At 44.2% G+C, this 21,893-nt stretch overlaps 1 protein-coding gene across 1 annotated transcript in view; it reads right to left on the reverse strand.

Annotated features, from left to right (window-relative positions):
- LOC112257688 (RNA binding protein fox-1 homolog 3) overlaps window positions 1–21,893 on the reverse strand; it is a 737,323-nt gene that overhangs the window by 349,057 nt on the left and 366,373 nt on the right. Inside the window, 1 exon segment of the mRNA XM_042326209.1 lies at window positions 1,846–1,906. Coding sequence (XP_042182143.1) covers window positions 1,846–1,867 — 22 coding nt within the window. The 5' untranslated portion in view covers window positions 1,868–1,906.

Genomic DNA, 21,893 nt, shown 5'->3' on the forward strand with positions numbered 1-21,893 from the left:
CTGTTTTCCGGGGCCAAAATGTGCCATGTGAAAGCCTATTATTATATGACAAAAGGAAAGAATGAATGAGCATCTTACAAAGACCTTACATTTCCGATGTCAGCAAAGTAAATACCAAGTCAGTGAATCAAGTGTTTCCCCACAGGCTCGTAGGGCAAAGGACTGCTAACAGGCGACAGAGAGATGTGACTAATCTCCCACTCAACGTGACCAATAGCCAAAATGTCAGTGTAAATCAAAAATAGTTCCACCATGCCCAGGATGACCCCAGGGCTCTCTACTGTACGGCTCTCTACCAACCCTCCATCTCTCTCTCCCTCCTCTTCCTATCTCCCTTTCCCTCCTTTCTTCATTCTCTAGCTTCTCTCTCCCTCTCAGCTATGGCTCCTTATCAAACCATATGTCATAGTTTCACTTAGAAATTCAAAGTTTTATGGATGAACATCTATTTTTGCTGCATTCATTCTGCATGGTTACAGGGTTAATTACAGAGAAAAATAAAACTCAAAGGGTTAAGTTTAGGTATTAATTCTGAGTTAAGGTTATGGCTATGATTTGGTATTCTCACGCCTTGCTATCACATTGTAAACTACCATGGAGCAGTGGTCAGAGCAGCTTTGACCTGAGTAGCGCACTTTGCCAACCATCATTCGCACTTTGCCAACCATCATAACTTTGTGCCAGTGCTGGGCAACAGGAAGGCATATATCGACGTTCTCAGGACCTTTTCAAATGTCCAAAATTGAAGTCTAGTGATCAGCCTGCCCTACCAACCCTCACCCACAGAGCCATCTCAATATCTCTCCCTCCCTCTCTCCTCGTACCAACCCTCACCCTCCCCCACAATCTCTTCTCCCATATCACCTTCTCTCTCTCCTCTCCTCCCCCCTCCTTCTTCTTTTCCCATGCAAACACAGAGGAGCTGCAAGCCGGCCTAAAGTATGAAGAAAAATGCCAGGTGGCTATTTGTAAATAATCTGCAATTAATGTGCGTTATTAATAATAGATGACCTGGTTGTTACTGTAGAGATTTATACAGATGGTGGTGAAGGGATCTTCTAGTCCTCTTTTTCAATTAAGCATGGTCAGAGAGATGGGGAGAGAGAGAGAGAGAGAGAGAGAGAGAGGAGAAATGACAGAGAGGAGAGCAAGAGAGAGAGAGATGAGAGTGAGAGAGAGTGAGAGAGAGTGAAAGAGAGAGAGAGACAGAGAGAGAGAGAGAGGGAGAGAGAGAGAGTGAAAGAGAGAGAGGGAGAGGTATGTCGCTCGGCAGGCTGAATTAAAGAGGCTTTTTGTAGCATTTAATAGCCATTCATTGGCGGACTGCTGACACAGTGTGAGAGCGGCGCTCGGCTCAGCTAGCCCAGGATTTATAGCTGGCTCTAATGGGCATGCCCAGAACCAAAGGACTGCAGTCAGCACATTACCTCTCTCTGCCGCTCCCACTCAACCACACACACAGGGAGGAGCACACATACACAGGGAGGAGCACACACACACAGGGAGGAGCACACACACACAGGGAGGAGCACACACACACAGGGAGGAGCACACATACACAGGGAGGAGCACACACAGGGAGGAGCACACACACACAGGGAGGAGCACACACACACAGGGAGGTGCAAACACACACAAGATTTCAAGTGCGGATGCAGGCACACGCGCACGCGCACACACACATTTTTATTTTTATTGATCACACACCTGTGAGGACATACACTTGTGCACACACGCACACACACACACACACACACACACACACACACCCACACACACACACACACACACACACACACACACACACACACACACACACACACACACACACACACACACACTGACCTGCCCAGCTTGGGTTATCCATACAGCTGACAGTGGCGAGTGAGGGGACTTCTGTGCTGCCCTGAAGGAGACACAAACATTACAACAACATTAGTACAAACATCACAACAGTGCTAGTACAATAATCCCTGAAAGGCAAACCAACTTGATAAAAACATGACTTTGATAGTCAACCTCATCATCATCGTTAATTCTATGTGAAGAATGATGATTGGCAAAGTTTATGTCTTGTATTTAAAGAAATAGTGATATTGCCAACTACAACCTCTACACTCTTAGAAAAAAGGGTTCCAAAAGGGTTCTTTGCATAGGGTCAGGGTTCTACAAGAACCGTTTTGATCAGAAGAACCCTTTCTGGAAGAAAATGGTTCATTGTAAGGCAAATGATTCTACCTAGAACCTTTAACATACTGAGAAGCGTTTTTTGGAAAAAAGGGTTCTTTGGGGATTCTTTGGAAGGTATGAAGGATTCTTTGGGAGGCAAGAAGGGTTCTACATAGAACCATATATAATATTTCCCAGCATGCTCTATCACATGGACATTTTCAGAATGGTTTATTTTACTGTAATATCTGTGTTTTTGTGTTGCTTGGTTGATAAATGTTATGCTACACAAAGATAAACAACAGTTTTCTAAACAAATCCAATCTGTTAGAATTGGGTTTATTGCACCCGTTACTGAGATGGTTGTTCCAGTTTAGATGAGTGAGCTAGTCTCAATTGTTCTGAATGCAACTTGTGGGAGATTAACATTTTCACTTGTTGGATATCCCAACTCTGGCTCGATTCCAATAGGAATTACATATCACTTGGCAAGCTTGCATAATGTGACTTGCAGTCCTGCTGTGGCCTGTAAACCAGGAGATTCATGACACCCCTGTGTTAGGGTATCAATTGACCCTTTATTGTCTTAAATCATTACATTTCAAAGGCTAGTAAGGCTGGAACTGTTCATCAACGGTTCTAGGAAGAACTCACCAAAGATTAAAGGGTTGTTGGCAGAACCCTTCGTAGACGGTTCTAGGAAGAACTGTTAGATATTATAATGCTTCTTGATGAAACCCTTTTTAGAGGGTTCTAGGCAGAACCCTCCATAGAGGGTTCTAGGTAGAACCATATACATAGGGTTATTTGAAGAAACCTACTTAGAGGGTTCTAGATAGAACCCAGAACCAAAAAGGGTTCCCCTATGAGAACACACTGAAGAACCCTGTATGGTTCTACTTGGCACCTTTTGTTCTAAGAGTGTAGTGGATCATTAAAGTATGAAATATGACAAACTATATCCACTGCAACATTGAACCTTTATTACACACATCTGTATCCTCAAGCCACAGAGAGAGAGAGAGATGAGTCTATGGGGACAAAACCACAGGAGCCTGGGGGCCCAGAGAAAAGAGAGGGATGAAGAGGGAGTTGAACATACGGAAGGAGAGAGGAGGAGAAATGACAATCTTGCAAGTTTACTTTTGGAACAGCTATGCCATACACAAACCTCCAGTGTGTAATACCATATTAGCTGTAGTGGACCCTAGGGAGTACATGCTGTCTGAGTGAGCAAACATTTCTCAGCTTGGTGCTTTATTATGATAATGAGCATAGTGTAATGGCAGCAAGTGGGGCCTATTCAGATTAAAAATGCATGGAGGCATGGAAGCTAGGGACGTTTCTACTGACAAGGAGAGGAGCGGCAAATCTGATGCATAGATATAACCCTTAAGGAGAGAGGGGGTGAGAGATACAGAGGGAGGGAGAGAGAGAGTAAAAGAGAGGGAAAGAGAGAGTGAGTGAGTAATTAAGTGAATGAGAGGGAGAGGGAAAGAGATAGAGGCAGAGGGGAGGGTGAGAGAGAGAGAACGACAGAGAGAAGGAGATACTATAGTAGACATGCTCTCTCTCTCTCTCTCTGTCCTAGTATGCCTGTCAGTGTAGGCATGTTTCAAGTTGGCATTGACCCAATATGGGGCTGCATTGCCAGGCTGATCACTAGACATAGACAGAGAGTTCAGATTATTGGTCCCTAGAACCTAGATATAGAGAGCATGGAGTGCATGGAGTCCACCTGTGGGAAATTCATATTAGCCTTTATAATAGCCTGTCTTCATAATCTCTCACAGTTGACAGTGCACGTCAGAGCAAAAACCAACCCATGATGACGAAGGAATTGTCTGTCGAGGCAAAGATCTGGGGAAGGGTACCAAAACATGTCTGCAGCACAGCATTGAAGGTCACCAACGACACAATGGCCTCCATAATTCTTAAATGGAAGAAGTTTTGAACCACCAAGACTCTTCCTGGAACTGGCCACCTGGCCAAACCGAGCAATTGGGGGAGAAGGGCCTTGTTCAGGGAGGTGACCAAGAACCCGATGGTCATTCTGACAGAGCTCCAGACTTACTCTGTGGATGTCCAAACTTTGACTGGTACTGTATATATAATATAATTTAATAGAATTGATCATCGTTGATTTAGATCTACTGTAGAGACAATTAATGTACTAAAACAGATGTATACTCGACATTTGCTGTCAATATTGACAGATAAGGCTGATTTTGGGACCTGAGCCAAAGTCATCCCTCATCTGATCAGACACAAAGGAAATTGTTTCCTCAGCATGATGTGTGCAGGTTGGTGGAGGGTTGATGAATGGTTGATCAGGCCACTGGACAGGTAATAATAATCGCAGAATGACTACATCAACAGTCACTCTAGAGATTAGTAAATGCTGCTCTAGATGTTCATGGCGAGTAAAGATGATGTCATCGCGTGAGAAATGGAAGTTGAAGCTCCACGGATACATGAGTACAAGAGTGTGTGCGCCAATGCGCGTGTGTGTGTCTGTATCCCTAGTCTGTAGGTCTGGCAGGTGACTGGAAGTGAGTCCCAGTTATTCAACATACGATTAATCAAATCAAGTGTAATAACTCCAATCAAATTATAACAGCCTCCTGTGTACCAACATACCATCACAGCACTGAGAGAGGAGAGAGGGGGAGAGAGAGGAGAAGGAGGGAGAGAGAGGGAGAGAGTGAAGGATGGAGAGAGAGGGTTAGGGGGAGATATCTGGAGTGGAAGGGAGAGAGAGGAGAAGGAGGGAGAGAGAAGAAGGATGGAGAGAGAGGGTTAGGGGGAGAGATAGGGAGTGGAAGGGAGAGGTGGAGGGAGAGAGAGGAGAAGGATGGAGAGAGGGAGAGAGGAGAAGGATGGAGAGAGAGGGTTAGGGGAGAGATAGGGAGTGGAAGGGAGAGAGAGGAGAAGGAGGGAGAGAGAGGGAGAGAGGAGAAGGATGGAGAGAGGGTTAGGGGGAGATATCGGGAGTGGAAGGGAGAGAGAGGAGAAGGAGGGAGAGAGAAGAAGGATGGAGAGAGAGGGTTAGGGGGAGAGATAGGGAGTGGAAGGGAGAGAGAGGAGAAGGAGGGAGAGAGAGGGAGAGAGGAGAAGGATGGAGAGAGAGGGTTAGGGGAGAGAGGGAGTGGAAGGGAGAGAGAGGAGAAGGAGGGAGAGAGGAGAAGGATGGAGAGAGAGGGTTAGGAGGAGAGATAGGGAGTGGAAGGGAGAGGAGGAGAGAGAGAGAGAGGAGAAGGATGGAGAGAGAGGGTTAGGGGAGAGATAGGGAGTGGAAGGGAGAGGAGGAGGGAGAGAGAGGAGAAGGAGGGAGAGAGGAGAAGGATGGAGAGAGAGGGTTAGGAGGAGAGATAGGGAGTGGAAGGGAGTGGAAGGGAGAGAGAGGAGAAGGAGGGAGAGAGGAGAAGGATGGAGAGAGAGGGTTAGGGGGAGAGGTAGGGAGTGGAAGGGAGAGAGAGGAGAAGGAGGGAGAGAGGAGAAGGATGGAGAGAGAGGGTTAGGAGGAGAGATAGGGAGTGGAAGGGAGAGGAGGAGGGAGGAGAGAGAGGAGAAGGATGGAGAGAGAGGGGGAGAGAGGAGAAAGGATGGAGAGAGAGGGTTAGGGGGAGAGATAGGGAGTGGAAGGGAGAGGAGGAGGGAGAGAGAGAGGAGAAGGATGGAGAGAGAGGGTTAGGGGAGAGATAGATGGAAGGGAGTGGAAGGGAGAGGAGGAGGGAGAGAGAGAGAAGGATGGAGAGAGAGGGAGGAGAGAGAGAAGGATGGAGAGAGAGGGTTAGGAGGGGAGAGATAGGGAGGGTTAGGAAGATAGGGAGTGGAAGGGAGAGAGAGGGAGAGAGGAGGGAGGGAGAGAGGAGAAGGATGGAGAGAGAGGGTTAGGGGGAGAAGGAGGGAGAGGGAGAAGGATGGAAGGGGGTTAGGGGGGAGAGATAGGGAGAAGGAGGGAGGAGGGAGAGAGAAGGATGGAGAGAGGGTTAGGGGGAGAGATTAGGAGGAGAGATAGTGAGTGGAAGGGAGAGGAGGAGGGAGAGAGAGGAGAAGGATGGAGAGAGAGGGAGAGAGGAGAAGGATGGAGAGAGAGGGTTAGGGGGAGAGATAGGGAGTGGAAGGGAGAGGAGGAGGGAGAGAGAGGAGAAGGAGGGAGAGAGGACAAGGATGGAGAGAGAGGGTTAGGGGAGAGATAGGGAGTGGAGAGAGAGAGAAGGATGGAGAGAGAGGGTTAGGGGAGAGAGATAGGGAGGGTTAGGAAGGGAGAGGGAGAGGAGGAGAAGGAGGGAGAGAGGAGAAGGATGGAGAGAGAGGGTTAGGGGGAGAGATAGGGAGTGGAAGGGAGAGAGAGGAGAAGGAGGGAGAGGAGAATGATGAAGAGAGAGGGAGAGAGGAGAAGGATGGAGAGAGAGGGTTAGTGGGAGAGATAGGGAGTGGAAGGGAGAGAGAGGAGAAGGAGGGAGAGAGGACAAGGATGGAGAGAGAGGGTTAGGAGGAGAGATAGGGAGTGGAAGGGAGAGGAGGGAGAGAGGACAAGGATGGAGAGAGAGGGTTAGGGGGAGAGATAGGGAGTGGAAGGGAGAGAGAGGAGAAGGAGGGAGAGAGAGGGAGAGAGGAGAAGGATGGAGAGAGAGGGTTAGGGTGAGAGGTAGGGAGTGGAAGGGAGAGAGAGAGCTTAGGTATGAGAAGAGGCACTATGACCGCACAAAGAGGAAGATCAGAGAACCTACTGACTCGACCAGATGTACTGTAGAAGAAATGGATTCCTCGGTTGTAATCTCTCGTAGACAGACGCACTTGTGGAAAGACGCATGTAATATAACCGGTATCATAGCATCTGTCAGCAGACTATGGGATGCAACAACTAACGAGGAACTGGTTCGTTCTGGTTCGCATATTTTTTTTGTATTTGCATCTTTCAAATATAGGATGGGGAGGGGGCATTTGTCTCTACACTGTAATGAAAAACTGTAATTTATATTGTAATTTTTGGTATTACCAACAGTAACATACTGTTGAAATGTTTTACTGTAAATTATGGTGCACTGTGGGAAAATGTTTGTGGGTGGGGAAGTAATTGATGTATTTTGAATGGTGCTGTAATTCCATTCCACAGAATAGTGTAGTAGTTTAACATGTTTTTGGAGCTCTAAAAACTGTGACCACCGGCGGGTGGTTTTGACCCCTAATGCAGGAAAACTGATATCCATTTTAACTAGTTTCCACCAGCATGTTAAATGTGCAACCCAGAGGGGAAAAACTCTAGACCATCCTTACTCCTGTCACGCCCTGACCTTAGAGAGCTGTTTTATTTCTCTATTTGGTTAGGTCAGGGTGTGATTTGGGGTGGGCATTCTATGTTGTCTATTTCTTTGTTGTTTTTTCCTAGTGTGGTTCCCAATCAGAGGCAGCTGTCTATCATTGTTTCTGATTGGGGATATATAAGTTGTCATTTTCCGTTTGGGTCTTGTGGGGTGTTGTTTTCCGTTTAGTATCTGTGACTGACGGAACTGTTCGCGGTCGTTTTTGTGTTCGTTATTTTTGTTTGAGTGATTCTTGACAATAAAGATCATGAACACTTTCCACGCTGCGCTTTGGTCTACTCTTCCTTACGACGACGAGCGTTACAACTCCACACACAGAGACACGTACAAAGCTCTCCCTCGCCCTCCATTTGGCAAATCTGACCATAATTATATCCTCCTGATTCCTGCTTACAAACAAAAACTAAAGCAGGAAGCACCAGTAAATAAGAAAGTGGTCAGATGAAGCAGATGCTAAACTACAGGATTGTTTTGCTAGCACAGACTGGAATATGTTCCGGGATTCTTCTGATGGCATTGAGGAGTACACCACAACAGGTGCAGCAGGTAACCTAGTGGTTAGAGCATTGTACTAGTAACCGAAAGGTTGCAAGATGGAATCCCTGAGCTGACAAGGTAAAAAAATCTGTCGTTCTGCACAAGAATAAGGCAGTTAACCCACGGTTCCTAGGCCGTCATTGAAAAAATACTTCTTAACTGACTTGTATAGTTAAATAAAGGTAAAAAAATAAATAGTCACTGGCTTCATCAATAAGTGCATCAATGATGTTGTCCCAACAGTGACTGTATGTACATACCAGAAGCCATGGATTACATGCAACATTTTATTTAACCTTTACTTAACCAGGAAGGGCTCATTGAGATTAAAACATTTTTTTCAAGAGCGCTCTGGCCAAGATAGGCAGCACCAAGTCATTGCAAAAATATTTGACACACAACATGAAACTACAAGTAATCTAGTAAAAACCATTGAATTCACAAGAGTATAAAACAGCAAATTAAAAACATTGACAAGTCAGGGAATCAGCCTCAAAATCCTTCATCAGTGATTTAAAAACACCAATCGGGACAAGTTCTTCCAGTTTAAAAGTATTTTGTAAGGTGTTCCTAGACGATGGCGCAGAGTACATAAAAGCCCTTTTACCAAATTCAGTTTGGACATTTGGAACAGTTAGCAGTATAAAGTCCAGCGAACGAAGAGAGCACCCATCACATATTTCTGAACAATACAAATGAACAAATAAAAAGGTAGTAAACCCAAAATGTCTTTGTAAATAACAGTATACCAGTGACTGAGCCTACGAGTGACTAGAGAAGGCCAGCCAACCCTGGTGTACAAAGTGCAGTGGTGCGTAAGGGTTTTGCAGTTTAAAATCAATCTCAAAGTGCCATGGTAAAGAGTGTCAATTGATCTCAAACACTGAGCGGAACAACAGCCTGTTCACCAACAACGATGAGACATCCTATAGGGAGGAGGTCAGAAACCTGGCCCTGTGGTGCCAGGACAACAACCTCTCTCTCAATGTGAACAAGACAAAGGAGATGATTGTGGACTACAGGAAAAGGAGGACTGAGCACGCCCCCATTCTCATCGATGGTACTGCAGTGGAGCAGGTGAGAACTTCAAGTTCCTTGGTGTCCACATCACCAACATACTTTCATGGTCCAAACACACTAAGACAGTTGTGAAGAGGGCACGACAACGCCTATTCTCCCTCAGGAAACAAATTAAAAGATTTGGCCTGGGTCCTCAGATCCTCAAAAGTTTCTACAGCTGCACCATCGAGAGCATCCGTTACAGCCTTATTCTAACAAACTACACACAATGCCCCATAATGACAAAGCAAAAACTGGTTTTGACATATAAATGTATTAAAAATAAAAAACAGAAATATCACATTTACATAGGTATTCAGGCCCTTTACTCAGTACTTTATTGAAGCACCTTTGGCAGTGATTACAGCCTTGAGTCTTCTTGCTTATGACCCTACAAGCTTGGTACACATGTACAGTATTTGGGGAGTTTTTCCCCATTCTTCTCTGAAGATCCGCTCAAGCTCTGTCAGGTTGGATGGGGAGCATCGCTGCACAGCTATTTTCCCGTCTCTCCAGAGATGTTCGATCGGGTTCAAGTCGGGCTCAGGCTGAGCCACTCAAGGACATTCAGAGTCTTGTCTCGAAGACACTCCTGCATTGTCTTGGCTGTGTGCTTAGGGTTATTGTCCTGTTGAAATGTGAACCTTTGCACCAGTCTGAGGTCCTGAGAGCTCTGGAGCAGGTTTTCATTAAGGACCTCTCTGTACTCCTTTCATCTTCCTCCTGATCCTGACTAGTCTTCCAGTCCCTGCTGCTGAAAAACATTCCAACAGCATGATGCTGCCACCACCATGCTTCACTGTAAGGATGGTGCCAGGATTCCTCCAGATGTGAAGCTTGGCATTCAGGCCAAAGAATTAAATCTTGGTATCAGCAGACCAAAGAATCTTCTTTCTCATGGTCTGAGAGTCTTTAGGTGTCTTTTGACAAACTCCAAGCGCTGTCATGTGCCTTTTACTGAGGAGTGGCTTCCATCTATCCACTCTACCATAAAGGCCTGATTGGGGGAGTGCTGCAGAGATGGTTGTCCTTCTGGAAGGTTCTCCCATCTCAACAGAGGAACTCTAGAGCTCTGTCAGAGTGAACATCAGGTTCTTGTTCACCTCCCTGACAAAGGCCCTTTCCCCCGATTGCTCAGTTTTGCCGGGCAGCCAGCTCTAGGAAGAGTCTTGTTGGTTCCAAACATCTTCCATTTAAGAACGATGGAGGCCACTGTGTTCTTGGGGACCTTTAATGCTGCAGAAATGTTTTGGTACCCTTCCCCAGATCTGTGCCTCGACACAATCCTGTCTTGGAGCTCTAGCTTGGTTTTTGCGCTGACATCCACTGTCAACTGTGGGACCTTATATAGACAGGTGTGTGCCTTTCCAAATCATGTCCAATCAATTGAATTTACCACATGTGGACTCCAATCAAGTTGTATAAACATCTCAAGGATGATCAATGGAAACAGGACGCACCTGAGCTCAATTTCTAGTCGCATAGCAAAGGGTCTGAATAGTTATGTAAATATATTTCTGTTTTACATTTTTAATAAATTAGCAAAAAATATCTAAAACCTGTTTTTGCTTTGTCTTCATGGGCTATTTTGTGTAGAAAGCTGAGGATTATTCATTTTTTAAATCCATTTTAGAATAAGGCTCTATAACATAACAAAATGTGGAAAAAGTCAAGGGGTCTGAATACTTTCCGAATGCACTGTGTATATACCTTTGTTCCACAATATTTATAATCTCTGTGATGCAACGGTTAATCTACAATTACAGGTTTGCACCTTACATCTTGCTTTCCTTTGGATCCCTTTTTTTGCTGTCAAAAACGGTGAATCTATGGCATCATTTCGGAGCTTATACAAAATTAAACAATGTGTTTGACCAACGGTGTGGTGTCACGTATAACAATTAAAAAAATAATAACATGCCTTCATTAGGATTCAACCCGCACATTCAATGTCATCTGTGAGAGTTCTATGGTCACCAACTATACCTGCTGAGTTTCAGTTCAAGTTATAATACATGAAAAAATCCTAACTACATTGTTGGCCTAAGTAACGAAGTCTGTCTTTGAAATTAACTTGAAAATGAAGAAAGAACCAGAATCACAACGAAATCAGTGTGATCCCACTACAAACGAAGCTTTGGACGTCATTGATCACATCATGTTTTTTTCAGTTGCACATTCAAAACCGCATTGGAGCTCCAGTATCAATCGTCCCATCATTACTTTTAACGGTAGAGCATTTTGCCATGTCCTTTTCGTCTGTTTTGCGCTGTAGTCGCTACCAGTTTGGAAGCCTTTGTTAAGGACTCCTGAAGTGCAAGTGATATAAAACACCAAATATTCAATAATTCTGTGGCGGGCCGGGCGCAGTGCACGCTGACACAGTTGCCAGGTGTACAATGTTTCCACCGACAAATTGGTGCGGCTGGCTTCCACATTGAATGCAATGTATTGACTTAGGCGACAACGGATCTTCTCTTTTTTCCTTGTGCTATTTTCCTAACTACCGTTCCAGGACAGGAAGAAGGGAGTGAGGGAGCTATGGAGTGAGGAGGGAAGGAGGAAGGGATGGCACAAGTTATGAGGGAGGGAGAGGAATAATGGTATGGTGCGGACTGTTGTCCCTGCCACCTTCACTAAACCACATGTAGCAAATGTTAATGAGAGATCCCAAATGCCAGCGCACAGACCCACTAATGCATAACACTAGATGATACACAGTCTGAGGCTGGGCTGGGACAGGGTAGAGAGAGAAGAAGGATAGAGAGTTGAAAAGGGAAGGATAAATTATATGGCCCCCAGGATAAAATTGGAGCAGTGAGAAGGAGGAAGAGAAAGAGCAGGAGAGAGAGAGAGACAGGGAGAGAGAGAGAGAGAGAGAACAAGAGAAAGAGAGAAGGTAGGAAGGAATGAAAGAAAGAGAGAGAAGGAAGAAATGTGGAAAGGAAGGAAGGAAGGAAGCGCTGCTCTAATAAAAGCAGAGGGAATAATGGAGGAAGATCGCTGATGGGAGGAAAGTAAAAATGAAAAGCAAACTAACATTAAAGCCTCCAAAATAAAATGCACCGGTAAAATAAAGTAAAAAACATTGGCAAACACACACACACACACACACACACACACACACACACACACACACACACACACACACACACACACAAACCCAAAGCATGAATAGTTACAAACAACAGCATTGTTTATTTGTGTTGATTTAAGAAAATATGAGAAGCAGTAAAATGTAACAAGGATGTAAAGCTGTAAAAATCTATCATCCATCTGGAAGCGTGCGTGTGTGTGTGTGGGGGGTGTTATTTCCGTGGACAGGAAGTCATTATTTGTCCCAGTGTGTCTTTGTTTTGTAGTGAATTTGAGGAGCAAGCGTTGCAGGTTTATGACGGGGAGATGAGAACTTCACTGACTGAGAAGGGAGGATGGGTTGGGACATGTGGAGGGATATTCTGTAATGAATTTAGAGAGGATGCTGGGTGGTGAGTGGGTTGGCCTCGCTACAGTCGGCTGTAACTGTCTTCTAAAACAGGACTGTTAAAGGCCCAGTGAACTACTTTTGTTATTTTTTATTTAGATTTTTCAGGGGGTGCTGCAGCTATGAACATACTGTGCATCCACGTGTGTCTGTACACTCACAAACACACACTCTTCCCCCAGTGCTGACTCCTATCCCCACTTAATTTATGTAGTGGGCTGAATTAGGGTCACACAGTGTTTCTTGGTAGTCTTAAACAAATCTATTTTGAAACAAAAGTATACCTCACACACATAGTTATGGGCCTAATCATGGAACTGATGACGATCAGTCATTGTGAACCATGCACCAGGCTCCAGGTTTAAAAAGAAGACACCTGTACTATGCCAGATATAGAGTTGAAATGTATAACATTTTGAGTTTGCATTCCAATATTACACTTTATGCACAGCTGTGTAACCCATGAGGCAGCGCACAATTGGCCCAGCATCGTCTGGGTTAGGAGAGGGTTTGGAAGGCTGAGATTTCTTGTCCCATCTCGCTTTAGCGACTCCTGTGGCGGACCGGGCGCATGTACGCTGACACGGTCGCCAGGTGAATGGTGTTTCCTCTGACACATTGGTGCGGCTGGCTTCCAGGTTAAGCAGGCATTGTGACAAGAAGCAGTGCGGCTTGCCTGGGTCGTGTTTCGGAGGATGCACGGCTCTCGACCTTTGCCTCTCCCGAGTCCGTACGGGAGTTGCAGCGATGGGACAATTGGATACCATGAAATTGGGGAGGAAAAGTTCATAAAAAAATTGAATTTCTTCTTCTTATTATTATTTATATGACTCGCAGGTGGATTGAAGTGCCCGGCGGGCCGGATATGGCCCATGGGCCGTACCTTTACCCCCCTTGCCCTAGTTGCTGGTTTTGAAGATATTTGCCGACATCCTCAGGACATGGACAGAGGTCCATTTCGAAGTCAATCTTGAGTGATCTCACTGCCTCTCCTCTTCTCTCTTCTCCTCCCCTCTACCACCCTTTCTTCTCTCCTCTCCTCCCCTCTTCCACCCTCTCTCCTCTCCTCCCCCCTCTCCTCTCTTCTCCTCTACCACCCTCTCTCCTCTCTTCTCCTCTACCACCCTCTCTCCTCCCTTCTCCTCTACCACCCTCTCTCCTCCCTTCTCCTCTGCCACCCTCTCTCCTCCCCTCCCCTCTACCACCCTCTCTCCTCCCCTCCCCTCTACCACCCTCTCTCCTCTCCTCTACCACCCTCTCTTCTCTCCTCTACCACCCTCTCTCCTCTCCTCTCCTCTCCTCCCCTCTCTTCTGTACTAGTACTTATAGCTGAGAGAGGGAGGTGGCCGCTTTCTCAGAAAACAGCTCTCATTTACTGCTACTTCACGACTCACAAACTTCACTTTCTGAAGACATGCAGAAAAGCCATTCCAATATTCCATGGCATGTAATATTCTGATTCAACTTCCCATAAAATGTTAATGATTTTCATATACTGTACTATATGGTAATATGGATGAGTGTGTGTTATGTGCTCTTTATGTCTTGGCCGAGGAACACCCTAACTTAGCACTATGTGTGTGTGTGTGTGTGTGTGTGTGTGTGTGTATGTGTGTGTGTGTGTGTGTGTGTGCTTGTACATCTGTGTGTGTGTGTGTGTGTGTGTGTGCTTGTACATCTGTGTGTGTGCGTGTGTTGGAGAGAACAGTTCTAGGGCCCCCCAAACCCATCTACATACGTTCCCTGGGGATGCATAGGTGGAAACATGTAAATGAACCATGAATAAATGAAATGGATGAAGCGTCGTGTGTACACAGCAAATTCTCCAGTCTTAAAAAAACTAAATGAACACTGAATGAACACTTTTTCTTAGAATAGAAACATCATAATATTAGTTAAATGAATTCCAAACTCTAAAAGTAATTGGGAAGGTAGATACAAAATATTTGTGACATTGTGGTTACAACAAAAAATGTAAACAAGATGTAAACAAGATGGTGTGTTTTTATTTAGAGTAGTGAACGACAGCTGGTGGCATTTTGAAAAGGTGTGAACATCCCCCCTACCTGCAATGTATTCGATGCTTAAGTATTCTGAAGTGTTACATTTCTACATTTGAAAACAGCAGTATAGTATTTCTTCATCAACATCTTTTTGCTTTCGTAAATAAAATAACTAGAAACACTTACCATTCAAAAAACGAGCTGTTTATTAAAAAAGAGAACAGACGAAATGGACATAGAAAGAGGCTGGCTTGATGAAAATTATGGTGCTACCTGTTCCAGGGTTAGGACCACCACGAGAGGACTTGAAAATGAGCCTGAGCTGAGAGGATGACCAAAACTATACTTATTTTGGTTTCAGTGCATTTTCTTTAAAAACAAAAACAATTATTGTGTACTAAAAACATGAATGTGTTTTTTTCAGAGCATACAACCATGCCGACAACCATCCGTGGAGATCAGTGGACAAGGGGCTGGACAAGGGGCTGGACAAGGGGCTGGACAAGGGGCTGGACAAGGGGCTGGACAAGGGGCTGGACAAGGGGCTGGACAAGGGGCTGGACAAGGGGCTGGACAAGGGGCTGGACAAGGGGCTGGACAAGGGGCTGGACAAGGGGCCGCACCGAAAAAACACATGGTTGCCAAGAAAGCTGTTAGTTTTGCTAGATTCTTAAAATGGGTACGCAGCATTTGTGTGTTATTTCTTAATTGATCTACCGTTTCCATCATAGGCCACTGTAATCGAAGGGGGCTCAGGGCGGTAGCATTCTGCTCATCTGATGAATGTGTACATGGATCAGATTCAAACTTTGTAGACCGAGATCATTGACGTCATTGACGGCAGACCAGCAGAAAGAGGAACATTAATGGAGGGCAGAGATACAGGCGACAGCTGATGTCCAGAGCCAGGCGGTATTGGAGGAGAGTCAGGCGGAGAATGATGTGTTGAAGAGGGGGAGAAACGAGATGGAGTCACAGTCCATGCCAGGCACACCCGTGAGCTCTGGAACTCCATCTCTGACAGTCAACATACCAGCATTTCACTGTAAGGTCTACAACTGTTCTATTCGGCACATGCAACTAATAACATTTGAATACCAACTGGGATGTATCCCGAGGCAAATGTGGCTTACCAGTGAACCTCCGGGTGTTCATCATTAATACTGTGTCTCAGTTTCTGTCCATGACTGATGCAACCTGAAAAAGCATTATAGACAGAGTTAATGAGTACTTGAGGTCACAGAGAAAGTCTGGACATGTCCTGCTACCCCTTATGTGTCATGCCCTGGCCATAGAGGCTTTTATTCTCTATTTTGGTTTGGCCATGGTGTGACTAGGGTGGGCATTCTAGTTTCTTTATTTCTTTGTTTTCTGTTTCTATGTTTTGGCCGGGTATGGTTCTCAATCAGGGACAGCTGTCTATCGTTGTCTCTGATTTGGAATCATACTTAGGCAGCCTGATTTTCCACCTTAGTTGTGGGTAGTTGACTTTGTTAGTGTATAGCCCTGGCCTAGCCCTAGCCTAGCCTAGCCTAGCCTTAGCCTTAGCCTGTATAGCCCTAGTAAGATTCATGTTTGTTTTTGGTGTTTCTTGTTTTGTTGGCGACATTCTTAATAAAGGAAAATGTACGCTCACCACGCTGCACCTTGGTCCGGTCATTTCCCTGACATTATGTAAGGAATTGGGCACTTTCCCATGTTTACTTGTCAGACTGCACTGTAGACTAATAAACAAATGCAAGTGGCTTATATCTTCAAAATGCATTAAATGCTTTATTATCCAAATGTAAAAGCACAAACTGTACAGTACTGTATTTATTCACTAGCATCTTTATGCTTTTGTAAATAAAATAATGATAAAATACTCTTTCAAACACACACGGTCACATTGTACAGCGCCATTATGGCTATTAGCAGGGCTATATTTTGGCCCTTATTGGCGGTGCACAATTAGCCCAGCGTTTCTCTCCCTCTAAAAACTGAAATAAATGTTTTGGCCTTTACAAATATTATTTTGGCCTTTATTCAAATTACAATCGCTCTCTTTCGTTTTTTTTTACAATATAGTGGGACCTACATAAAGCTGAGTGACTCACTTGTTCATGGCTTTGGATCAAAATAAATAAGTACCAACATTCTTTCTGATAGTCTTTAATACATAAATGTTTTGGTTATCCTGACCTGGACACCATGTACTATTACAATAGCCCATTATGGGCTATTAGCAGGACAATATACTTTTATTGTGCTGCCAGTAATTTACTGAAAAAAAATACTGCATTTTTTTAACAGTGCATGTCCAAAGATAAGCAGCTGTACCATCGCACTGCCTTCAATATTATGGAATGAAGATGTAATACATTTGGCAGAATATGTAACAATATTTGTGTGGATGAATATTGCTACCTTGCTGGCAATGCCGTCCAACATGATGGGGTGATGCATACGCAACATGTTTTCCATCCTCTCCTACAAGTAGGCTGTATGATCCTGTTTGCTCTGGAATCCAGAGAAGTGACATGATACATCCCTAGTTGATATTGGCAGCTAACATGAGTGACATTGCACTCCAAATGCAGCTGTAGCCTATCTTGCATTTTGAAAATGAATCATAGTTTCTGGCTGTAATGACAGGCTACGTTTACTCAGCGACAGTGCGCGAATGTTCGCTTGTGGACACATGTTAACAAATGGAGTTGGTTGAATTTATTCGTGGTAGACTACAGTATTTCTTACAATCTTCTATTTTGACTGGAATTATGTTGGTCATTGTTAATAAGTGCAGCATTCTGGTTCAAATATTTTAACAACTAATACTTTACTCAGATTGTGTCGCTTTCCTCTCTTTTTGTAGGACAAATAATTGCTCAACCAGTCTAACTGTGGTTGTGGGATTTTCTGTTGTTGGGGTTGGGTGCCACATGCCCCCCAAAAGGGATCTGCACGGACCTATATAGAACCATTTGTTTTTAGTCTGTACTGTACATGAATGGAGGAGGCAGGGTTGTAATTGAAAGAAGCGATGAGACAGAAAGAGAGTAGGTGTGTGTATGTGTACGTGGGTGTGCTTGTGCATGCGTGTGTGTGTGTGTGTGTGTGTGTGTGTATGATGGATGTGTAGGCATCAGCAAAGATTAACCTCTGGAATAATGCAGAGAGCAGATGTGGCTGCTGTAAACACCTGGATTGGAAAAAGGAGTGGCGGGATGGAGGTAGAATAGATGAGGTAGAGAGAAAAGAGTGTAATATGATAATGTAATGAGTCCCACAGGGTGATGGGATGGAACAGGTTGAGTGAGTAAGTGTCTGTTTGTATGGGTGTGTGTGTGTGTGTGTGTGTGTGCGTGTGTGTGTGCATGTGCACGTGTGTGTATGTGTGTATAGCCTACATTGTGTGTGAGGGTGTCAATGTTTGTGTGGGAGTCTGTGTGAATGTATCCAATGCAGCTCAGTAGAGTATGTGTTTGCATGTATGTGCGCAAATATGTATTTTATGTGTGTTTTCGACTATATAATACTTGGTATGTATCTAATCTGCTGGGCTAGTGATGCCTGCATCCTTCTGAGTTGAACTCTATTTCACGGGCTAGTAAGAGTAGCAACGGTCATCAAAATTGTTAAAAGGTTTTAAAAACAATTTTTTTTAAATGCAGCAGTTGGACAATGGATGACAATACTCCAAACTCGGATTAAAAAATAAATTAAAAATCCATCAGGTATTAAATGAGTTATAGCACATGAAACATTTCACTGGCAAGGACAATAATCAATGATTTCAGGGATTTTGGTGGGTATTCAGTTATTCAATTTATTGTAAAATTTCCCGGTTTCCTTTTTCATAGAATGCACTCATGTCGATTCTATGAATATATTAAAATAAAGGTGTGGAACAGGGCTACAACCAGAAGACCATCCTCTGTCTATTCCTATCAGCAATCACCTGGGCTGTCTAGACTGCTTCATTAACTACTGTTGTTGTCACGTTCTGTTGCATAATTCAACAAGTGTGCTAATAGCATTATACCCACAGATTACAAAACCAACATGGCTGGCTCTAGATTACACCTATCTATACATACTTTATATTGTTTGTAAGATCAGACAAAATATCACTATAATCCGAAATTGGTTCAGGTTTTCAGCACAGCTCATCTGTAAACATTTCAATCCCGACTTTTTTAAACTTCTCTTTCCTATGATGTAGGTGTCGAGATGATGTGTTAAATCCCAGACAAAGCTTTACCTTTCTTATAGACGCAACAGAAAGACAATGTAGAACATAATAAACGGCTCTCTATCCACCAGATGTGTACCAAACTCACTAAAAGTTGCAGTAATAAAGCCTCTCTTGAAAAAGCCAAACCTTGACCCAGAAAATATAAAAAACTTTCGGCCTATATCGAATCTTCCATTCCTCTCAAAGATTTTAGAAAAAGCTGTTGTGCAGCAACTCACTGCCTTCCTGAAGACAAACAATGTATACGAAATGCTTCAGTCTGAGACTGCTCTTGTGAAGGTGGTAAATGACCTTTAATTGGCATCAGACTGAGGCTCTGCATCTGTCCTCGTGCTCCTAGACCTTAGTGCTGCTTTTGATACCATCAATCACCACATTCTTTTGGAGAGATTGGAAACCCAAATTGGTCTACACGGACAAGTTCTGGCCTGGTTTAGATCTTATCTGTCAGAAAGATATCAGTTTGCCTCTGTGAATGGTTTGTCCTCTGACAAATCAACTGTACATTTCAGTGTTCCTCAAGGTTCCGTTTTAGGACCACTATTGTTTTCACTATATATTTGACCTCTTGGGGATGTCATTTGAAAACATAATGTTAACTTTCACTGCTATGCGGATGACACACAGCTGTACATTTCAATGAAACATGGTGAAGTCCCAAAATTGCCCTCGCTGGAAGCCTGTGTTTCAGACATAAGGAAGTGGATGGCTGCAAACTTTCTACTTTTCAACACGGACAAAACAGAGATGCTTGTTCTAGGTCCCAAGAAACAAAGAGATCTTCTATTGAATCTGACAAATCATCTTGATGGTTGTACAGTCGTCTCAAATATAACTGTGAAGGACCTTGGTGTTACTCTGGACCCTCTCTTTTGACGAACATATCAAGACTGTTTCAAGGACAGCTTTTAACCATCTACGTAACATTGCAAAAATCAGAAACTTTCTGTCCAAAAACGATGCAAAAAAATGTATCCATTATTTTGTCACTTCTAGGTTAGACTACTGCACTGCTCTACTTTCAGGCTACCCGGATAAAGCACTAACTAAACTTCAGTTAGTGCTAAATACAGCTGCTTAAATCCTGATTAGAACCAAAAATTTTTATCATATTACTCCAGTGCTAGCCTCCCTACACTGGCTTCCTGTTAAGGCAAGGGCTGATTTCAAGGTTTTACTGCTAACCTACAAAGCTTTACATGGGCTTGCTCCTACCTATCTTTCTGATTTGGTCCTGCCGTATATATCTACACGTACGCTACAGTCACAAGACGCAGGCCTCCTTACTTACTGTCCCTAGAATTTCTAAGCAAACAGCTGGAGGCAGGGCTTTCTCCTATAGAGCTCCATTTTTATGGAGGGGGTATCATCGGATGAGGCCACAGTGTCTCCTGACCCCTCCTGTCTCAGCCTCCAGTATTTATGCTGCAGTAGTTAATGTGTCAGGGGGCTAAGGTCAGTTTGTTATATCTGGAGTACTTCTCCTGTTTTATCCGGTGTCCTGTGGGAATTTAAGTATGCTCTCTCTAATTCTCTCTTTCTTTCTTTCTCTCTCTCGGAGGACCTGAGCCCTAGGACCATGCCTCAGGACTACCTGACATGATGACTCCTTACTGTCCCCAGTCCACCTGGCCGTGCTGCTGCTCCAGTTTCAACTGTTCTGCCTGCGGCTATGAAATCCTGACCTGTTCACCAAACGTGCTACCTGTCCCAGACCTGCTGTTTTCAACTCTCTAGAGACAGCAGGAGTGATGGAGATACTCTTAATGATCGGCTATGAAAAGCCAACTGACATTTACTCCTGAGGTGCTGACTTGCTGCACCCTCGACAACTATTATTTGACCATGCTGGTCATTTATGAACATTTGAACATCTTAGCCATGTTCTGTTATAATCTCCACCCGGCACAGCCAGAAAAGGACTGGCCACCCCTCATAGCCTGGTTCCTCTGTAGGTTTCTTCCTAGGTTTTGGCCTTTCTAGGGAGTTTTTCCTAGCCACCGTGGTTCTACACCTGCATTGCTTGCTGTTTGGGGTTTTAGGCTGGGTTTCTGTACAGCACTTTGAGATATCAGCTGATGTACAAAGGGCTATATAAATACATTTGATTTGATTTGACAATGTATTCCATTTCAGCCATTTCCGGGATGTGTTTGACAGGTCATGCCAAACATTTCCCATGGTCTTAACGTTAAAGGGAAAAAAACAACAGGCACAAGCAAGATTATGAAAGAGTCACAAGAGTAAAAAGAATGCAATCAATCCCACAAGATATAAATGGATTTCGCACACGTCAAACACATGAAATAGATAGGTGGGAGAAACATGTGCGTTGCTTGTAAGTGAAAGTAGTCATCTGTTCTTCTAGCTACATAAACCACATACAGCGCATTCTGGAAAGTGTTCAGACCCCTTGACTTTTTCCACATTTTGTTACATTACAGAGTTTTTCTAAAATGTATTAAATTATTTTCTTTTTTTTTCATTCTACAGACAATACCCCATAATGACAGACCTAAAACTGGTTTATTGATGTATAAAATGTATTACATTTACATAACTATTTTGACCCTTTACTCCTTACTTTGTTGAAGCAAATTTGGCATTTGTTATAGCTTCGTGTCTTCTTGGGTATGACGTTGCAAGCTAGGGCACCTGGATCTGGGGAGTTTCTCCCATTCTTCTCTGCAGATCCTCTCAAGCTCTGTCAGGTTGGATGGGGAGTGTCGCTGCACAGCTATTTTCAAGTCTCTCCAGAGATGTTCGATCGGATTCAAGTTGGGGCTCTGGCTAGACCACCTAAGGACATTCAGATACTTCTCCCGAAGCCACTCCTGTGTTGTCTTGGCTGTGTGCTTATGGTCACTGTCCTGCTGGAAGGTGAACCTTCGCACCAGTCTGAGGTTCTGAGCGCTCTGGAGCAGGTTTTCATCAAGGACCTCTCTTTGCTCCGTTCATCCTTTCCTCGATCCTGACTAGTGTCCCAGTCCCTGCTGCTAAAAAACATCCCCACAGCATGATACCACCACCATGATTCACCGTTGGGATGGTGCCAGGTTTCCTTCAGGCATTCA

The sequence above is a fragment of the Oncorhynchus tshawytscha genome, linkage group LG01, assembly GCF_018296145.1.
Source record: "Oncorhynchus tshawytscha isolate Ot180627B linkage group LG01, Otsh_v2.0, whole genome shotgun sequence".
Taxonomy (NCBI): domain Eukaryota; kingdom Metazoa; phylum Chordata; class Actinopteri; order Salmoniformes; family Salmonidae; genus Oncorhynchus; species Oncorhynchus tshawytscha.